Source organism: Carassius auratus, chromosome 3 (genome assembly GCF_003368295.1).
Source record: "Carassius auratus strain Wakin chromosome 3, ASM336829v1, whole genome shotgun sequence".
In the NCBI taxonomy this organism is placed as follows: Eukaryota; Metazoa; Chordata; class Actinopteri; order Cypriniformes; family Cyprinidae; genus Carassius; species Carassius auratus.
In genome coordinates, this window is record NC_039245.1 from 20,687,018 (window position 1) to 20,708,804 (window position 21,787).

At 36.7% G+C, this 21,787-nt stretch overlaps 1 protein-coding gene and 1 long non-coding RNA gene across 3 annotated transcripts; both read right to left on the bottom strand.

Annotated features, from left to right (window-relative positions):
* Positions 1–1,931: 1,931 nt before the first annotated feature.
* On the bottom strand, positions 1,932–3,117 carry LOC113050475 (uncharacterized). Its single transcript, XR_003276771.1, has 3 exons — positions 2,633–3,117; positions 2,162–2,319; positions 1,932–2,025 (listed from the first exon to the last, which is right to left on the bottom strand). It is a non-coding gene; the product is annotated as an uncharacterized LOC113050475 (long non-coding RNA).
* A 4,391-nt stretch (positions 3,118–7,508) lies between these two features.
* LOC113050230 (glycylpeptide N-tetradecanoyltransferase 1-like) lies at positions 7,509–21,214 on the bottom strand. 2 transcript variants are annotated; one of them, XM_026213025.1, is made up of 12 exons: positions 21,061–21,214; positions 18,977–19,079; positions 17,925–18,069; positions 17,546–17,664; positions 17,354–17,445; positions 17,091–17,207; positions 15,156–15,326; positions 14,105–14,213; positions 13,850–14,020; positions 13,539–13,706; positions 13,127–13,264; positions 7,509–8,830 (listed from the first exon to the last, which is right to left on the bottom strand). In XM_026213025.1, the coding sequence occupies exons 1-12, from the start codon at positions 21,168–21,170 to the stop codon at positions 8,810–8,812; spliced, it is 1,464 nt and encodes a 487-aa protein (XP_026068810.1). In that variant the 5' UTR covers positions 21,171–21,214; the 3' UTR covers positions 7,509–8,809. The 2 variants fall into 2 exon arrangements, with proteins under 2 accessions (XP_026068810.1, XP_026068803.1); XM_026213018.1 differs by having other exon boundaries at positions 17,925–18,081.
* Positions 21,215–21,787: the final 573 nt, after the last annotated feature.

Genomic DNA, 21,787 nt, shown 5'->3' on the forward strand with positions numbered 1-21,787 from the left:
GCAGGAAATCTCGCGAGCCTTCAGAATAAGCATGATGGACACTTTAAGCACACCAAGGGAAAATCTGATAAAATAATCTGTAGAACCATCAAGATAATCGGGACATAGCTAGGATTGTCGGAAGGGGCGAAATCGGCCCGAAATCGGCCCAAAATCAGCCTGATTATCTATTAGTGTGTACCCAGCATTAGTCGCAAAAGAGCGACTAATGGGACGGAGTCTGGAGCCCTGAGTTGCCCAGCTCCCCCTGTAAATGATCTAGTACCCCACACTGTAAAATGTAATTAGTTGACTTTACTTAGAAAAATTGAGGAAACCGATTGCCTTAAAATTTCCGATTGCCTTAAAACTTAAAGTATTTTATAAATTTTTAGTTGGTACAACTTAATAACATTTGTATACCAAACTTTTAAATCAAGTATACTTGAGTAAAGCTGACTCAAAATCATTAGTTGTGTTAACTTCTTATTAGAGTCCACATTACTAGGAAAAACTTTGGAAACTGATTGCCTTAAAAAATTTAAGTAAGCTGAACTAAAAAAATTAAGTAAAGACAAAAAACAACACCTGATCTCAGGTAAAACATTATTTATTATCAATTGTAAAATACAGTGTACCAAGCAATCATTTAGACACTCCTAAATGTAAACAGTTTTTACTTTAAAAAAATGTGCAGCGCAAGTGCAACCAACATAAAAAAAATATGACTGATGAATGAATTTCGGATTTGACAATCTGTGACCTGAAATAAACTGAGAACAGTTGACCTTTTAAAAGCATCAACGTTAGCTTAATGCAGGACAATTTATAACACTTCCAAAAAAAAAAAAAAAATGAATAAAAAAAATAAATAACCTTGCAGTGTAAAAATATTTTAAACAAAAACATTTAACAATAAAACCAATATACGATTCAAAACTTTTTTGTGTATTTTAGAAAGTCTGTGCATTAAGCTTAAAGGTATAGTAAAGGGATAGCCCAAAACTGAAAATTCTGTCATAATTTACTCTCCCACATCTCATATCAAACCTGTAAGTAGTCTTTGAAACACACATGAAAATATTTTAAATTAACCCTGAGCAGTTTATGTCCCTCTATTAAAAGTCCAGGTAACCAAAACTAAAAAAGATCCAAAAAGATTATCAAGATGTCTTTGTGACTTGTTGTAAGACTAGACCCTTTCACTTACAGTTTCGGAAAGAGATGAGGGAGTGTAAATAATGACAGAACGTTAAGATTTGGGTGGACCATCACTTTAAAACAATCTGAAAAAGCCTTCACTTACATGAGCAGCATGTTTTTAAGGGACTGTAGTTTTGGTTTCAGGGATTTGTGTCCCAGAGAAAGAAACACTCTTTGTATAAAATCAAAAGTGTTCTTGAGCTGTGGAGGGTACTCCAAATTGAGCGCATATATCAGCCCAAAAAGTAGCCACATGGCATCCGGGAGGTTTTCAATATTGTCCATCACAATGGCTCCTTCAAGGATAATTGCGGTGTGTGAATCCTCTAAATGCAGTGCTTTTGAAGAATCCTGGCTGCCTTCTGTTATCACAGTCAGAATCCTGATGGAAATCTGGGGTATGTCACAATCACAGTCCTAATAATAAAAAAAAAAGAACAGCAATATTAAAATTCTGGTTACATTAGAAATAGTAAATCTCACAAATGTAAAAGTATCTTAAAGAATCAGGACCATCACTTTCTGTTCGACATACAACTAACAGAGATAAACAACGGTTAAAATATTGTGTGAAAATTAGACATTGTAAAACAGAATGAACAGTACAATGACGGCAGAACATACACAAGAAAATGTACAATTACATTTAAAAAGTTTTGTGTCTGGTTGTTTCTGGGACTGAATGCCTATTAGTGATGTATGTGTCGGGGATTAGAGTTTAGAATGAAATATACAAAGAATGGTACTTGCCAATGTTGCTTTGAAAAAGTCAGAGGTTTCTTCTCCAAGAAGGAGAGGAAGTCCACGAAGAACTGCTGTGTGATTAGCAGTGATGTCAGTGCCCTGGAAAAAGAAGTTAAAATTAGTCAGAAAGAAACCCATTTTAAAAATGAAGTGACAGTGCCCTGAAAAAAAAAAAACTTACATAGAATTAAGTTTTACAGAATTTAGTTTAAGAAAGAAGCAATGACAAGCTTACCTTCAACTTAATTTGATCAAGAAACTCTCAAAGCCTTTTTCCAGCTGCCCCTTTTTTTGGTTTCAAAAATGTTCAGAAATCGAGCTGTATGTTGATCAAGTGCTGTGAAAAAATCTTGCTTGAGGTTTTTGCTTGTGATGCGAACAAACTGCATTGATCTGTAAAAGGAAAAAGAACAATGCTTTATCTATTAGGCTTTTGGTTACTCTGTTAAAGAGATATTTGAAAATTGCCACAATTACCCTCATGGTGTCCCAAATGTAACAGATATTCTTTAGAAAAAGAGAGTTAATATATGGTCATATGGATTGATGTCACGATCAATGTATATATGCTTTTAAGAGCTTTCACATTTTTCACACTCTGAGATGGACGACTTTAAGAATTTGTATCTGAATAAATTCATATAAATCTGGAATGGCATGGGGGTAAGTAAATGTTGTTAGGTTGTGTGATTTAATTGTTACTTACTTGTCGTTCTGTGAATAGTGATGGCCATCTTTGGCGTCTCTTTTACTGGAGACTCAATCTCAACAATTTCCTTTCTCCTCAAGGAAAAAGTGGAATGTAAAAGTGGAAAAAACTTAACCATTATTTTATCATTGTTAATAAAAAAAAATAGGAACAAAGATACACATTACATAATATGCAAATTAAATAAAATACTACATTGGCTTGAGTGTATACATTATAACTTTACTCTTATTAAAGTTACTCTATTTAAGTTCTTCACTGAGAACCTACTGACAAAAAAAAAAAAAAAAAACATAAAAATGTTCCTTGATTGAAAGGATGTACCTAACAATTAGAGACTTGCAATGCTAGACTCCTCATTTCGATTAACACAATCCAACACAATCCAAGAATTTGATTAAAATAAAAACGCATCCAATGTTCATGTGTAACACTAGTTAGTTTAATATGATTATTACACGATTAATTATGTATACAAAGCAATTCAGACATTAAAAATAAGTCAATCAAGCACTGCCTTACCTTTCCATGTGCTCTTCACCAGAAATAATGGTATTCCGTTTCCGTTTCAAATCGGCTCCACCTACTGGTAGCACTGCGCATGACCACTCGAACATTTTCAAAATACTTATTATTTTAAGTAGAGGGTAATTGAATATTTTGAGTTTATTAACTTTCCGCGCTAAAAAGTTGTCCTTACTTTATTAAACTTAGTAAGGTCAACAAACTTATTCAAAATAAGTTAGATTCACTTAATTTTATTAGTAAGATCATCAGTTACATTTTACAGTGCATCAGCACCTGTTAAAAAATTACATGGCACCATCCCTGGTCCATTTATGTATTTTTAAAAAAGCGCAATTTAAGTTATTCAAACTCTAAACCCTAAAAAAAATCCTAACAAAACGAGTTGTGCTATGTCCCCACCCCCTAAGTATCAGGAACCACAGCATATACAAACAACGATTAATGCAGCCAGACAGAGTGGTGTGTGAGACAAAACTGTATACTCGTGAACAAATGGGGAACGGCTGTGTGTGTGAGTACAGGTGTGCAGAGTGAACCAGGTGTGTAGAGTGAATGTGTGAGTGGGTGACACAGCTGTGCGGAGTGAAGGTGATGAGTCTGGGAGAATGGAAGTGGTTCCCTCTGGTGGTGAGAGGGAGGGCCACCGGGTCCGGACTCATGACAGATCACAAGTGCAGTTTGGAGTACCTCAAGGCTCTGTACTAAGGGCCATTACTCTTCACGCTTTACATATTACCCTTGGGAGAAATCATCAGGAAACACGGTGTTAGCTTTCACTGTTATGCTGGTGATACTCCACTCTCTTTTCTTCGTGGCCCGGAGGAACATAGCAATTTGAAAAACTAACGGAATGCACAGTTGATATAAAAACCAGGATGAGGAGTAATTTCTTACTGCTAAATTCTGAAGGAAAAAAAAAACAGAGGTGTTACTTATAGGACCTAAAAACTCTGCATGTAATAACCTAGAACACTTCCTAAGAATTGATGGCAGCTCTGTCAATTCTTCATCATCAGTTAAGAACCTATGTGTACTACTTGATCACAATCTTTCCTTTGAAAGCCACATTTCTGGCACTTGTGAAACTTCATTTTTTCAGCTCAAAAATATATGAAAATTATGACCTATGCTCTCAATGTCAAATGCAGAAACGTTAATCCTTTCATGATCTCAAGGTTAGATTTTTGAAATACTTTATTGGGTGGTTGTCCAGCTAGTCCAAAATGCAGCAGCTAGAGTTTACTTACTAGAACCAGGACGTATGTCAATATTTGCCCAGTGCTGTCAACACTGCACTGGCTCCCTATTAAACATCTTATAGATTTTAAAATCTTGCTTATTACTTATAAAGCCCTGAATGGTTTAGCACTTCAGTATTTGAACAAGCTCTTATTGCACTATAGTCCTCCATGTCTGCTGCATTCCCAAAACTCTGGCAATTTGATTTTACCTATGCACCTTTTTCCTGACGTAAAAATGGGCGCCGCCATTTGTACATTTTATGGGTCTAGCTTCTGGTCTCATTTGCATCCAGCTATTTTTAGCTGTACAAAACAGTTTGTTTTGCTGCTTGATATTGACAATTGCTGTGTCCTATCATATTTTTTTTTATCTGTCATCTTAATTAAGAACACACTGTTTTGTACTGCAAACAGTTTTACCGTTTGCTGTACGTTGTTATTCTCCTCGTTATTTACCTATAGCGGCTAATGAAACTGAAGTCTCACCCATAGGCTTACTTCTGCTTTGAGGAAAAAGGTGGATAATATCATAATCAACTGGGCAGCAGATCCATTTCCTATTTAGCACCTAAACTCAGGAATAACCAACCTAACATTGTTTGGGAGGCAGACACACTCTGTCAGTTTAAATCTAGATTAAAAACAGATCTCTTTAACCTGGCTTAGACATAATACACTAACACATTTCTAATATTCAAATCCATTAAAGGATTTTTACGCTGCATTAATTAGGAAAACCGTAACAGGGAACACTTCCCATAACACAAGACGTACTTGCTACATCGTTAGAAGAATGGCATCTACGCTAATATTAGTCAGTTTCTCTCTTATTCCGGGGTCACTGTAGCCAGCAGATCCAGTCTGTATCCAGTTCATATAGTCGCTGCAGTCACCCGGATCCAGTACATATCCAGTCCAGTTGGTGGATCAGTACCTAGAGAGGACCTCTACAGCCCTGAATGTCAGCGGAGATCTGGACAACTAGATGAGCCCCAGAGACAGAGCCACAGTCAAGACCTTGTCTCCTAAATGGCCACCGGGACAAGACCATTTTGTGGAGTTTTGGTTCCTCTGGCTTGCTTCGTTGGGGACACTTAATTTCCAGCGATAACGTCGACTTGATTGCAAAGATGCCATTTTAAACTGAACTGAGCTGGATTCAATGATGCTTTTGCATTATTGACACAATATTTTCCTATTTAATGCTGTTTAGCTGCTTTGATACAATCTATATTGTTAAAAGTGCTATATAAATAAAGAAGACTTGACTTGACACTGGCACTGTAGGCTTCTCTCACAGGAAACAGTCCTCCATAAAATGCACTGCACACATCTAAATATTTGGGTTGAACTGTTCTGGAACAGTGTTGTAAATGCAACTTAACCACTGATTTTTAGTTGTGTCTTCTTTTGGAAGTAGCTTAGTTTTTACTATAAAAGCGGCAACAGCAAGAATAAAAGGTACAGCTTCTTTCTTGCGTGAACTTATGGGCGTCATTATGCACATTTTCCAAAATCAGTATGTAGACATTTGGGGGTGTTTAAAAGTGCATTAACGCCACCTATCTCTCTCAATTAGGATGGTCCAAATCAATAAATGTCTATTTGAGAGATAGGTGACATTAATGCACTTAAGTCTGCGATTTGCTATAAACCAAGATGACACATCACGAACCTGCTGCTGAGAACGTGCTCAGGAGAGTTCTAACAGTTCAGACATTGCATTAATCAGAGGAAAAAACTATATACTGTTCAGTTTATGGATCAGACTGATCGATTTGTGTCTTTACACATCAGTGTATCTTCTCAATCCATAGGGTTTAATTTGGTTTTGTTGTGTATTTTTGTTTTGTTCTATTGTATGTTTTAGCTGTGATTTCCATTCACATCCATTATAAGACTGACATATTGCAACGGTTTGTGTTAAAAATCTCTGTTTGCACTCTTCTGAAGAAACAAAGTCACCTACATCTTGGATGCCCTGGGGAGTAAGCAGATAAAAATAAAATTTCCATTTTTGGGTGAACTATTCCTTTAACTTTCATAAAGAAAATCTTTGGATTTGAGACTTTAGTATTTGGAACTTTAAAGATCTTCTTTATGCACCAAGAGCTTGTAACACTAAAAAGAGAAAGGAAAATTTTTAATTGCATTATATGACCACTTTAACATGTCTCACTTCCTGTTAGAAACCAGTGAACAGATGACAGTGGGACTATTCACAGCTTTTGTCAGTGGTTAGATGTTAATCTGTCTTGAAAATAACAATATTTTACTATCATCTATAAACACATATGCACATTTAACTTCTTGTCTAAATCTGTCAATTTGATTCAGCGAAGACCCCGCTTTCATGCTTTCAAGTATCATCATTTACAGCTCCGGGTCTGAATTTGTAGGACAGAGTGCAAACCCTTTCATTCAACAGTCACTTACACGAGCTTCACCTGCAGAACTGAGCAGAGACAGTCAAAAATACATTTACCATTCACATGCAGTTAATAAGCAAATTTATAAGAATCCAAAAGTAATAGTAAATAAATATTGTAACATGTTTGCACATCATAAGGCATGTTTAGTAATGTGACATTTATAATCCTCCAAGAGATATTTCACATAAGAGCTATTCTTTTGAGCTTTCTTTTCATCAAGGAAGCATAAAATAAGTACCATTTCCACAAAATATTAAGCACTATAACATTAGTAAGAAATGTTTCTTGAGCAGCAAATCAGCATATTTGAATGATTTCAGAAGGATCACGTGACACTGAAGACTGGAGTAATGATGCTTTGCCAATGGAATAAATTACATACACAGCCTCAAAGAAGTGGTCAAAACAAAGTTCTAACTTTTGAACTGTAGTGTATGTTGCAAATTTCTAGGGTCTATAATCAACACATCCACAAGACTAAGCTGATTGCTCTAGTCATGGGGATTAACAGAACAAAGCATGGTATTAACCTCATTGAGGTTAAATTAATCTTGGTGGTGGCTAAACTTAAAATTTCCCACACCAAGAACTAACAGCAAGTGCAGATTAAATCTGGATTAAATTTGAGTTAATAATCTACCAAAACCCAAATGACAAACCAAAACCCAACAGTTCACAGCAGCTGCTACTTTTTATTTAGCACAAAAGAAGAAAAAAAATTAATACACGTTGACATCTTTCCCTCCATCATAAAAACCTAAAGACCCGTTTTCAGTTGTTTTCATTGTATTTTCCACAGCCTGTTTCCTCAAATTACGTTCAAGAAAACCCCAACTTTAAATAGATACTGCCAGTTACTCATAAAACTGTACTGATTTGGAGTGAAAATCCTCTTCTATTTGTTGGACAGATGAAGTCACTCGATAAATAAGTTACAATACAATCAGGACCTTCTCCAATCCTTATAGAGCTCTAAAACTTTGAGCAGGCAATATCATCCAAGACAAAAATCACCACATTTCATTCGCAACTCTTTTTCAGTTCCCCAACCCACCTCAATCAAAACCATTTCCAACATTATTGCTAATTTATGATGACCCCCCCTGCCAAATCTGCCAGGTATACATTGTAGTTTCAACAACTGTCAACTTGTGGATCTAATGTAGTTTTTTTCTTGTTTATAGAAAGCATGGTGCTCTCTGTTGGCAATACAGTGAAAGGGGATCACAGGCAGTTAGAGACAAATTAGCAATAAACTGATTAGCGGACAGATAAAACCATCTCTTTTACTAGGTACCGCACCCATTAGTTGGTCAAAGTTTGTCAAAAGAAAGTAGAGACATTGTTTCCATGGCAAAAGTTTAAGATGTGTGAAGAAGAGAATGACCACAGGAAAATCATTGACAGCAGCCCTTGTCATGTCCACTTGGGGTTTTTATTATCTCATTAGCTGTTTTTTTTTTTTCTCTTTAGGAATTGACATGTCTTTGATTATTGTCTGGTCTTTTCTAAAACACTTATGAAATAAACATTTTCATCCATTTTTGTTGCAAAAAGCACCTCCCATTGGATAGGGAGAGTAAAATCTTCTTACACTAAATGAGTTGAACCTACTGATGTGAACAGCGCAACACTTATGCATCAGGGTTCATCATGAGCTTGTCTGGTGTTACCTATGAGTGTGTGTGTGTGTGTGTGTGTGCACGCACCGTTGTTAACAATCATAACAGATTAAGGTTCCTCATCTCTGATTGATGGTAATTACAAGGGCTTTAAGTCCATGAGCAGAGAAAGAATAAGAGAGAGAGACAGAGGAGTAGTGCAGGTCCAAGAGTTCAAAGTTCAAACTTAAAAATGGGCGGTGAATTCTCCTTCCTGAATCCATCGGTTACATCTGGCAAGGTGGTCAGTGTGTGATGTCATAAATCAGTCTCACTGTCATGCGAGACACAGATTATGGATGGTGGAATAGATCACTGTAGAACCAAACCCACCTAAAAAAAAAAAAAAAAATTATAATAATTATAGCAGCTCAGTAAACTATATACTTAAGTTCTAGGATTTGTACACATTGAATTAAATAAAATGCTCAAATTCTTAATAAAAAATACAATATAAAATAATTACAATGGAAAACGTTTTGGCAGTGGAAAATTTCTGTTTTGCAAAGTTTGTTGCTTCAGTATTTGTACTGGCAAGGGCGTTGGGGTTGCCATGGTTTTTAAACAAGCCCTTAACATACGTCCCGCTTCTGTCGGGAGCTATGCATAATTTGAGTTACGATGTATTGTGCTAGAGTTTGTCTCCACTGCAGTGTTCTGTGTGCTTATTTATAGGCCACCTAATTTTGACAGTGCTTTTATACGAGAGTTTGTGAATTTGTAATTCATATCATGCCATCATGTGATCAGCTGTTATTATTGGGAGATTTTAATATACATGTGTGCTACCCAGGTTGACCCTTGGTCAGTGAATTTTGTAATATTTTGGAATCTTTTGGTTTTATGCAACATATAAATGGAGCAACTCATGTCCATGGTCTCACTCTAGTCCTTATTTTGTCAAATGCTGTCGCTTTAGATGATGTAAACATAGCATATGTCTCCTCCTCTGATCACAGCCCTATTGTTTTTACTGTCCATGCAGAGAACTCTGCAGTTATGGAAAAACATCTGGGCCATTACTCTCGTTTTATAAATTAATCTATTCCTCCTCAGTTTAGTGAAATATATCATGCTAACAATGTTTAAGGATCTATTTTGAATGTTCTTGAGTCTTCCATTGGGCCTGATGAACTGACTTTTTGTCTTTATACATCTTGTTCTAATATTTTAGATGCAATTGCACCTTTTAAGTTAAAGTCACCCAGGCAGAAATCTTATTACTGGCTCGACAAAAATGCGCTCTCTCTTAGCATGTCATCAAGTGGAGAGGAAATGGAAACCGGATTCTTTAACTGTTTTTTGATTGTTTAACTTTCAGAAAGCTGCAAAATCAGCTAGGTCGAAGTATTTTTCAGATTTGATTAATACACACTCTCATAGACCTAGACCTTTTCCACGATTAATTCAATAATAATCCAGGTTGTCGGTTTCATGTGGAACCCTCAACTGAACTTTGTGAAATTTTTTTACAGTTTTGTTTTCAGATTAAGTGTTAGCTATTCACTCCTCTTTTACCTTGCAGTCATCAGACCTGTCACTGTTTTCGTTGGCAAGTCTGGATTCCTTTTCTTGTTTTCAAAATGTTTCTTTGAGTCATTATTTGGTCAATAAGATGAAGAAAACTGCCTCTTCACTTGATGTCGTTCCTTCTCAAATTAGTAAGGCCTCTTTTTCTGAAATCGGTACTTCCACTCAGTCATTGATTAACTCGTCTCTGAGTGCTGGGGTAGTCCCGAAATGGTTTAAGCATGCTGTAGTTCAACCTTTGCTTAAGAAACAGGGTTTGGAGGGAAACTGTCTTGATGATGTTTCTAAGCTTTCGTTTTTTTCTAAAATTTTTAGAAAAAGTTGTATATTCACAATTGATTTCCTTTTTGAATGCAGCTAAATTAACAGAACCTCTTCAATCTGGTTTATCTGCCCATCATAGCACTGAGTATGCTTTGCTTAAAGTATTCAATAGCATTTTGCTTGCAGTGAATAGTGGTAAAAGTTCAGTTCTGCTGCTTCTTGATCTTACAGCTGCCTTTGATACAGTTGATCATTATATTCTTCTCTGCCAGTAAGATAATTTTTTTGGTATTGGGAGCATTGCTTTGCAGTGGTTTAATTCATATCTTAAGAGACAGGTTTTTTTCTGTTGAGTTAGGAAAGTTTTCTTCATCTGTTGCTCCTATTATCTGTGTAGTGCCTCAAGGATCCATTTTAAGTCTACATTTTAATTTATATATGCCACCTTTGGGAGACATTATTAGGAGACACAATGTTTCATTTAATGTTTATGCTGATGATACCCAGTTGTACATACAATTGAAAGCTGGCGATACCATTTAACCCATTTGGCCTGCCTTGGGGACATCAAGAAATGGCTGTCCAATAGCTTTCTACGACCAAATGAAAATAAAATGGAGGTAATCATCTTTGGTCCCCCTAAGTTGAGAAGTGGTCTCATAATTGAGCTTGGCAAGCATTTCCCCTCAGTCTCCTCCCAGGTCAGGAACCTTGGTGTCATTCTGGACTCTGAACTTCACTTAACTAAGCAAATTAATACAATTGTCAAGAGCAGTTTTGATCAGTTACGGATCATCTTGAGACTGAAATAATTTTTTACTTTTAATGACCTAGAGAAAGTCATTCATGCTTTTATTACCTCCCGCCTTGACTACTGTAATTCATTATATTTGGGTCTTCCTCAGTTATCCATTGCACACTCACAGACGGTACACAATGCTGCTGCAAGGCTGTTGACCGGGGCAAAGAAAACAGATCACATTACACCAAATTTAGCCTCTCTCAATTGGCTCCCTGTCTATTTTAGAATATTGTTGTTAGTTTTTAAAGCTCTTAATGGTCAAGCCCCATCTTATCTCTGAGATCAGCTTATTCCTGTTTCATCCTCCAGATCTTCTGATAGAGCTCTTTTAGTTGTCCCTCATTCACACTTAAAATAGAAGGGTGACGGGGCTTTTTCCTATTGCGCCCCCCCATCTCTGGAATCAACTTCCACTCGACATTCGCCTTTCACCTTCTATTAAAACATTTAAAATGACGTCGAAAGCATATCTATGTTCCATTGTTTTACGGTTTCATCAGTTTTGTTTATTTATGTTTATCTTTGACTTTTTTTCAGCACTTTGGTCAGCTGTAACAAATGTGCTACATCAATAAACTCTTCTTATGTTTTTGGATGAGCTGAGATAACAGGAAATCTATTTGTGTATGTGTGCTGAGTGATCATCACTGTGTGATGCAGGAAATTTTATTTTATTTTCTTAGATGCCCTGGCTACTTAGAAAAAGATTTGCATTAAATTCTTAGAAATGCACCTTATATGAAGGTAAAATAACATCAAAAAGATTTACACAGGGTAATATTTTTGGGAGTCTACATAAGACTGCAAGCATAAATTAAATTTGCATGCGCAAGAGAAGCTTTGTAATGGTGTAAGTCACATTTCAAGCATAAGAAAAAAAAAAATTTGCATTTTACTGTTACTTGTAAGTGTAATTCATGTATTGGGAAACTGCAGCTTCATGCTAAGGCAAAATAAATATGATCTGCAGACTTCTGACTTCCACTTTCCTGCACTTTTACTTTTGGCACATCTTTTTTTTTTTTTTTACCAAAAAACGTTCAAAAGCACTGCAAGCCTATAAACAGTGATTTGCAAGAGAAAACAACCGTTTAAAAAAAAACTGCAAAACAGATTGGCTGCACAGAAACAATCTGTATGTGTAAATTTTTTTTAAAATAAATATAAAACATAGAAAGCTGTATTTTTCTTTTATAAATATGATAAAACTGAAGACTTTTTGGATATATGAAGGATGCCGTACTACTCTATAGGTACTCAAGATTAACATGAGATTAGGTGAAACTATGTATGTTATGTACCCTTTAACACATCAAACACCAAGACATTGATCTTCATTTAGTTCAGGATCATTCTTGCTGCCGGAATGGTAATTTTAACGTACCGGAACACATACAGTAAAAATATGTAGGGCATAGTTAGACACCTTAAATTGACATATATGCATTATATCTGGATGAGATCCAAGAATCTGGATTTGATGAAGGTTTAACCCTCTCAGGCTCAAATTAAGTTTTAGTAACTTAGTAAATTTAGTAACCTATAGTAAAGTTTTTAGTACTCCAGATTCATAAAATATGTATCTGGAGTAACAAGGTTTTTAGTTACTTTACTGTTGCAAATCTGCAACGCCTGCCTTGAGAGGGTTAAATGTTGAGTTTGGGTGTTTTCTCTTGGCTGTAATGTACAGCCAACACTGAATGACAGTATGAATGCAGAAATTTTCCTGTAGGAAAATAAATATTCAAAAGTCATTTGTCTCATACCTTTTTTTTTAACTTAAATGGAAAATTGCCATGACACAAATTTTGCAAAACACAAATTGAAGTCACTGCCAGCACTTTTGGCCATGACTGTATGTGCTTTTGGAGCCAAATTATGAAGCACTATGGCCATCTAGTGTATGAACTTAGCAATGCCAATGCTAATTTTTGATTACAAGCCAATGAACTTCACTTGACTCTGACTGAAAACCTCTGATTTGAATCTTTCAGGAAAATTCAATCATGTGTATGACATCTGAAAACCTGTACCTTTTCTGACCCCATGCTGGGACATTTCCAATTGTAGAGGTAATACTGCAGGTTTCCATCCCCAATGCCAAACTTGAGCTTCTCCAGAAATGTTTTGTTCTCCATTAGGTCCAGTGCATTAAAGACATCAAATCCTTTCTGAAGGGGGAATGTCACAAGAAAAGCTTTAATTAATCTGCTCTTAGTTTAAATGTTCCAACTCCTGCCATTTACAAACTGATGTTCGTCTAAATAAATGCAGGTTTGCCTATGGTGCTTTAACATTAATTCATTTTTGCAAAGTTTTTCCAAATGTGGAAAACTGTAGTTCACTTCAAGGGATAAATTTACACCAAAACTATAGCCAAGTAAACTCATATTATGGCTAAATAATCAATTAAATAATGAAAATCAATATCTTTCAGTGACTGACCGACTTGGCAAGGATAAGAGCGTCTCCCATCAGGTCCAGCAGGGTGGTGGTGGTGTGTACGTTATAGAAGGAGTATGCTGCCTTCAGACTGTGATGCACAGGATGGTTCATGATGGTGGATGGCAGAGTGTAGAAACTCAGGAAGTCAGTCAACTTCCCGTCTGAATTCTACAGAAAGGAAATATAATTCACGTTAAATGTATTTTACAGAAATAACCCGATTGTCTATTCTTATTTTTGAAAAGCCTTCATGTTTGATATCAATAGAATGATATATGCTGTGTCTTCTTAGGGTTCAGTGAGTGTAATACCTCCACTACATATGTGTCAATGATGTTCTCCTGAGGAAGCAGCCAGTGTTGGACCTCCTCAGGGCTCATGACGGGAACCAGGTTAAACAGACTCAGGTATTCATTCAGCAGGCGGTGAACTGCTGGCACATCCTTTACAGTCATCGGCCTTAAGCCTGAAGTCTTAGGAGCCTACAGGAGAGAAACATGCCATAAGAAAACAAGGAAAAGAGGATACTTCCCAGATGTTACCCAGAGAAGCAGGCTGGCACACACCTCTGGCAGTCGGTAGAGTTTCATGGTGCGCTGCATAGTCATGTTTCGACTCAGGTGAGAGAACTTCACCTCAATCAGCTTTCGTGGGTTCAAGGACCGGTGCCAGTATCTACAATACAAAAAAGCAAGGCAATTAGTGTGAAAAAGGGATTTCCACATAAAAAAAAAAAAAAAAAGTTAAAAACAGCATAACAATGTGTTAACACTCAACTCATAATTATTTTAGCCCTATTTTAAAGTAACAGTAGCAAACAAACAGCAAAATCAAGTGGCAATTTTTACTTCACGACATCAGACTGGATTAATAAGTCATTAATTATTAAAAAATAAAGCACTGTAGCGTTTTATTATGAATGATTTTAATTGTTATGGAAAATTCAGGATATTAAATCGTTTGGGGTTGGTACAATTGTTTTGTTTTTGTAAGAAGTCTTTTATGCTCACCAAGGCTACAGTTACTTGAGCAAAGATACATTTAAAATAGGAAATATTATTACAATATAAAATAACTGGTTTTCCATCTGAATATATTTTAACCTATTCCTGATAAATAGGGAAAATAAAGTTAAAATAGCATTTATTTCAAATCGAAACCTTCTGTAACAATGAATATCTTTACTGTCACTTTTTAATCTATTTAAAACATCCCATATTTGAATTGAAATATTATTGTATTATTGTAATAATATTATAATATTATTAAAATACACCGATCGCGTATTTTAAGCCAAAAAACAGCCGTTCCGATTTATGGCCGGTCAACCGGTGCATCCCTAATTTAAATTAAATCCTTGAAAACAGTGTGGCCAAACCGCTCCAGTGACAAGAAAGAGAAGGAAGAAAAAAAAAGGAAAGAAGAAAAAAATAAAACACCCTTATGACATTTGAATGTGGCATAATAAGGCATATTTAAGAACCACCCACTGGAGTAGGGTCATTTTGTTTTAATAGGGAGGTAGATCAACATCTTCACCAAATAGCCCATCTAATGCTACCTTTAACTCTACAGAGGCAGCTGTACATGTTAAAAGAGGGCAGATGTGTGTCTTACCTGCAGGTGCCCACTGGTTTGGGCAGCACCACACCAGCGGTGTACACAGCCTGAAAGATACCCTCCAGGTTGACCCGTCTCGTGATCTCCCTGATGAGTACCGGAGCCACTCGTTTCGAGCGAAGTTTCTTATGCACACACAGGAAGTTAATCTCCACCATCATCTTCTCTCTGGGAGGATCGAAGAGCAGATGATGGGTCAACAAGGGAACTGAGTGATCAACAAGTAGTCTCAGTCTGCACAATGTGTCAAAAATGTGGCTAGATTTAGTCATTCTAATTTACATAAGAATAATTTAAAAGCCTGAGATTCACCATTACATTCATTCTCTGATTGGCAACAATGGTCACTAATCTGGTGTCTTTTTTTTTTTAAATGGTCAGTTACAAATAATCTTCAAAATATATTTCTTATTATTAAATAATTTAATTCAGCCCTGCAAAGACCTATTTTTTCCTTTTCCCCCAGATATATTGGTAGTTATTAATTGACCACCACCGCATTAAAAAAAAGTCATATATATATATATATATATATAATATATATATATAAACACCCTCAAGTTGTTCCAAACGTGTAGAAGTTTCTTCCTTCTGTTGAACAAGACATTTTAAAAAGTGTTGTAAACTAAAGAAAAAAAAAAATGGTAAAACAATATTTTTTGTTTATAATATTCAAGTCAATATCTACTAGGGATGCAACAATATAGTTAACCCACGGTTCCATACATACCTCAGTTTTTAATCATGGTTTTCAGTTTGCTTTGGTTCTGATGGCAAAATTTTGGGGGAAAAAAATAAAATGTATAAATAACCGACTCCTGCACACTTCTGTACACTGGAGAAAAACATAGATTATCATACAAGGGTGCCCTCGCACAGAGACGCCACATATGCATCACAGAATTAATAGAACTTATGAAGCTCCAGGCATATTGAACCATGGATGGTTCAATATTATACTGAGAATTGTGGGTTCAACTGCTTCCGTCAAATGCTTGATTAGCAACATTCTTAAAAAAAATTACTTTGTGCTCAACGGAAAAAAAAATGCATACTGATTTGGAACAACTTAAATGTGAGTAAACAGACAGAATTTTCATTTTTTGGTAGAACTATACCTTTAATCATTCATTTTACCCATGTTGAATAATCAGAAGGTAATAGCTGCTTCATGACCAATTTGAAAGTTCAGCGCTACTGCCACTAGAGGGACGGTTGAGGTATTTCCGGTTTAAGTGCGTTTAAAAGGGTCCTATTATGCTTTTTTTCTTTTTGAATTTCAGTCAGTGTGTAGTGTGTATGTTTAGGCATAAAAAAAGATCTACAAAGTAACAAATCTCAAAGTCCAAGGGAGATATTTAAAAAAAAATCCCTTCTCAAGAACTACAGTGAACGGCTCGTTTGGACTACAGCATTGTTTTCAGGAGTTTTGTGATGTCACAATATGTCCTATTCCTAAAATAAGAAATATCCCAATATATCGCTTTGCTGACAGTATCGCTATCTATCGCAAAATAACGTATCACAACCCCTGTATCGTTATATGTTTTTTAATGCCAAATTTTTGGAAATACACAGCCCTACATTTTACTGAGGACAGCCTCCATAACATGACAGAGTACAGTAACTGGAAGGGGTGGGCAGAACTGAAACAGTCTGAGCATTTCGCTAATGACAACGCACTGGGACAGCTAACCAATCACAACATATTTTATTTTTCGGAAGGCGGGCCTTCATCAGACCCAAACTAATCAAGCCTCTTGTGCCAAACTGGGGAGAAGGGTACTTTAATAATGTAAATGATGTGAAAAATAATGAATTTTTTGTACCACCAATCATGAGAGCATGTTCTAACTATGCCCCAAAACAAAATCAAGACTTGGTGAAAGAGCATAATAGTACCCCTTTAAACCATTATAAAGAAACACTTACATTTCATAGATGCGGATGTTGGCTGGAATGGCACTGATGAAGCCAACTAGCTTATGATTAGAGTCCACTCTCACTCCACAATGCCACTGAGGCAACCAGCCTGGAGGACGCAGAGCCCTGAGAAAAAAACAGAGAACCGTTAAACTGAGAGACGAGGACACAGTTCAGTTAACTTTTAGATAAAAAAATAAATACAGAAAGCCATTCAAATACAAGACCAAAAAAACTACAACACCCAGTTGACTTTAAGCCAACGTTCTTACCAGAGCAGAAATTCAGGAGAGTAATCAAACCGAAACATGTTGTCATCGTCCTCCACATAGTTCTCGTTCAGGAGAGTGTACAACTCTTTCAGCTTCACAGAGAGAAAGAGAGGAAACAGAAAACTTCTTCAAGACTGAGTTGTGTCCGGTAGAAGATATTGAATGGGAAGTTTAGTGGTTTGTATTACACACCACTGCAGGGTTTCCCAGATCAAGAGTGTCCCAGCTGAAGCCCTGCGGGAGGCTGTAGGGCTCCTCTCGTATACTATCTTTATCCGGCTCAATGCAGCCATGTGACATCACAGTCTCTCCTACAAACAAACAAACAAACAGCAGAATCACACTTCTGTCATCAGGCAATTCACAAAAAACTTCAATCTGCAGTCTAAACTTTACCACAAGTCATGAGTCTCAAGAAAACAGATGTTATAATGCTAAAAATCGGCATTACTTAAAAGAAATTAGTGATCTCAAACCAAGCAATAAATATAAAAATTAAAGTACATTTATTTTAATATTGGATAAAAAAATCAAAAAAATCTGCGAGTATAGTGGCACAAGTGATCAATACCAAGTTTCGGAACAGGCTGAGTGTCCCAGAACTGATAACTGCGCCGTGTGGCCTCCTCCATGGTTTTAGCTGGACCCTGTCCCACTGAAAACAGCTCAATTGCCTTCTGGATCTCCTGTAACTTATCCGCAGGGAGGGAGTTTACCTGAGGAAGAGACTAAAACAAGTGAAAATGTAGAAAAAAATTATTAAAACACCATGCCATGATGCCATATTATCAGGTAATAATTAAAAGTAAAGTATACCATTGCATTTAAATTATTTCCTGCAATAAAATATAAGTATAATTACAAATATTTTAACTGTGTACGAGTACACCACGAATTTGGGACAATCCTTGTAAAGAATTGTTTCCCCCTTACACTTAAAGGCTGATTTATACTCTGTGTCAGACATACACTGTAGTCTCTACACCGTAAGATGTACGTCTGTTTTTATTAATACTTCTGCGTCGTTGTCCCCATCACATCTGGTACACATGCAAACCGCTAGTCTGCAGTGTCCACGGGCATGCTGCGTGTGTAACCAGCAGACCACGGCAAAACTGAAGAAGAGCTTGTTGGAGAAGCATCAGCCATGTGGCAAATAAATATCAAAGAACAGATAATTTATTAAAAACTACAAAAAAAAAAAAAAAAAAAAAGATGACAACGGAACAGCAGATGGCGGCATTCTTTCAGTCTCCACAAGGACTTGGCAGAACAACTGTTTGTCACGAACAACGAAGTGATGTAGTGCTACATTTTATAATAAATAAGACACTTGTTCTTTGCTTTGTTTTATTTTGTAAAACTTAAAATATATTAAAGTGCTAAACATACACAAAACTCAAATACATACGGAGGGAGGGGTACTAACAGACCAATCACAGCGCTTGCAGTCCGCGTAGATTTGACGAGCTATAATAATGTTTATGTATAAATCAGCTTTAAGTAGTCATGTATCCATACATTTCAGGCTGATACTGCTAAAGCTGGAATACAAGGCGGCAAAGGTAATCTAGATGTAAACAATCTGGTGCTATTCACATAAAGCCATACAAACATACTCACTTTGGCCAGCGGATCCTGTGCTGCATCTTTTCCTCCAGACTTGTCTTTGTTCTTTTTCTTCTGTTTCTTTTTCTTCTTCTTGGCACCTGTGTCCCCCTTCTCCCTGCGGGACACATGAACTCAGTATCCATGGGCAGATATAGTGAGCGGTTATGTCCACTCAGAACTAACTGCAGCTGCAGTGAATCTTTTACATGCCGTTTTAAAAATGTCAAGAAAAATTAATTTTGATAGATATTTGGGAGAAAATATTTAGAGATTTTAATGAAGTGGAATCTGAACTTAAAAGGAAACAATAATAATAAAAAAGAAGGCAAACCTATCATATAGCACTAATGTCTCTCCATCCCAGCATGCAATTCAACTCATTCTTTAACTACACAGACACAAGAGCCGAGCTCCGCACCAGTGGTCGAGCTGAAATGGGACGACTTACAGAGATGCACAGCTAATCCTATTAATGTCCACGAAGGGAGAGAGGTGACAGAGCGGAGCTACATTTGTTAACGGGGGACAGATGGTCTATCACATGACCTGCAAAAAAAGCATGCTTTGTGTGTGTGAGGGGAGGTGGGCTATATGACAAAGACTGACAGATAAACAAGCACCCCTGTGACTACTGCTTTGACAGCCGTCTATCCCTGTAAGAGGGGCTCCTCTTATTTCTCTCTAGCCTGCTTCAATAAACAGAAGCTGAAATGGAGGATTTCCTCTTAAAGGGGTGGCTCATCAGCTTTTGTCAAAGGCTGGATTGTTTATGGGGTGCAGCGTAACGTGTTCATGCTTCGTTATATTACGTGTTATTTTCACATATGTAATCTTTATTCTACAAGGCGGTTTCTGTTCTTGTCAAAAAAAAGGCCTGTTAAGTTCCTGGTTCTATGAAGCCCCTCCCTAAAAAATGTCTTCAGAGCCCGTTGTAACCAACCTTTTTTTCGTAGCCCTTAAAAAGCCATTTCTTTAAAAGAAAATATCTCCCTTTGCATTGAACTTTGAGTGTCTTAGCTTTGCTGAGGGTGTTTATGTTCTAACCAGCAACATTAGACACTAACTAAAAAAAAAAAGAAAAGAAAAAAAAAAAAAAAGTGAAATCATAACCAACTACCGCTTTAACATAATGGACAATAGTATATAAGATTTAAATGATGTATGTCTAATTTGATTGAAAATGTCCTAGTCTGGTTGGGGTAGTTTTGGAAAGTCCTTTGAAAAGATGGTTAGGTTGAGAGACCCAGTTATGACCAGATGAAAACCACACAAGTCTTATGAGGCAAATACTGTATATTCATGTTACCGGATCTTCGGCATACTGCCATGACTTCATTATAATAATTAAACTTAATATTTCACAATCTACTCCCTAATTCTCTCTAGCAGGTGCGAGTAATGACCTTGAAGGACATGTAGCAGGACAAGAAGCTGGTTAATGAGTCTCTTTCAGTATCAGTAAACCAGAGGCAGCAGATGGACTTTGGTGAAACCACGGAGCTATATAATACTGAAAGTAACACTCATATAACGTTAAGGGTTAGCATCGGTAAAGAGAAGACACCTGAGAGCGAGGGCAGGGTGATACAAACGTTTAAGGATGGACTAGCAGCGGTCAAGCTAACTAGATAACGTCAAGCCATCGGTCAGCGACAGTAAATCCATATTACTAACAACCTAGTGATAATAAAGGCCTGCATACCAGGTCTGAAAGCGATTTAGCAGTTTATTTATTAATATCGGTCCGTTTATTGTTGAACGGGACATGGAATAGCGACTTTAAAAGTAATTGCTTATTTGTTTTCTACCAAACCAAGAATTTTAGTGAGGCTGTTAAATCTCTCACACAAATGCCAATGATCGCATAGAACTGGACATTTGGAACAATCCTTGTGTTTGATTGACGGCGTCTGAGCCAATCGTTTTAGAGATCCGTCCGTCAATCAAGGCAAGTGAACCAATAGGGTAGTACCAGGGGGCGGGCTCATATGCTGTAAGCGTGCCACAGCCTAGTTGAACAAGGGCCCCGTCTTTTCGGGCCTTGTGGAAGAGTATTTTATATTTAAGAGCTAACAATAAAGTGCATGCACGCTCACCCGTCATCAGAGTGATGCTCTTCATTTTCACAGTTGCTGCAGTGTCCGTGATCCACTTCTACCTCCGTTTCTTTCTCCGGCTGCGGTGCTGTCTCATTCTCATCCGCCATCTTTAACCAGGAAGTGAGATTCTCGCCCTGCGCCCTCACAACCCGCGAAACTATTGGTGGACTGCCGCAAAGCCCGACGGTTACTGTACTTCAGTTCTGTGCAGGATTATCATTATCCCATGTTGTGAGATTTATTTATTTGTTTATTTGGGACAGTGCAAATTAATAAACATTACTGCACCAGAGGTAACGGCTAAAGGGCTTTTAATTATAATTTTTTTTCTGTAGTCCATGGACAGAAGGTCAGTCAGAGTCACCCAAAAAATTAAATTGAAATTATAAATAGATAAAGATGCAACAAGCACATACAGGCCTTCAGAAGTCATTAATCCACACAATAATTAGGTACAGTTCGATTTTTACATGTATAAAATATAGGTATACTTTCAAAGGCACTACATCTATCCAAATATCAATAAACAAAGAGCACTACTGCACAATGGAGATTGATTCACATATTTTCATGGATTCAAAAATAAGCTACACATGCAAAAATTCTGAAACTAATTAGTATCTGTGCTTAACTAAGTGAAGATTTGCAACTGATGTCTGCTAATGAGAATGTGAAACATAGCCTAATCTTTAGTTAATATTAATTTAATTAATGATTTTCTTTT

What these genes read in the sequence shown, in the direction of transcription:
- LOC113050230 (XM_026213018.1), bottom strand. Translation starts at nt 21,170, where the DNA reads ATGGCGGATGAGAATGAGACAGCACCGCAGCCGGAGAAAGAAACGGAG. An exon ending in TCAGCCTGTTCCGAAACTTG is followed by an intron (nt 17,665 to 17,924) that starts GTATTGATCACT and finishes GTTTGTTTGTAG; the next exon opens with GAGAGACTGTGATGTCACAT. An exon ending in TTGACACATATGTAGTGGAG is followed by an intron (nt 13,707 to 13,849) that starts GTATTACACTCA and finishes TCCTTTCTGTAG; the next exon opens with AATTCAGACGGGAAGTTGAC.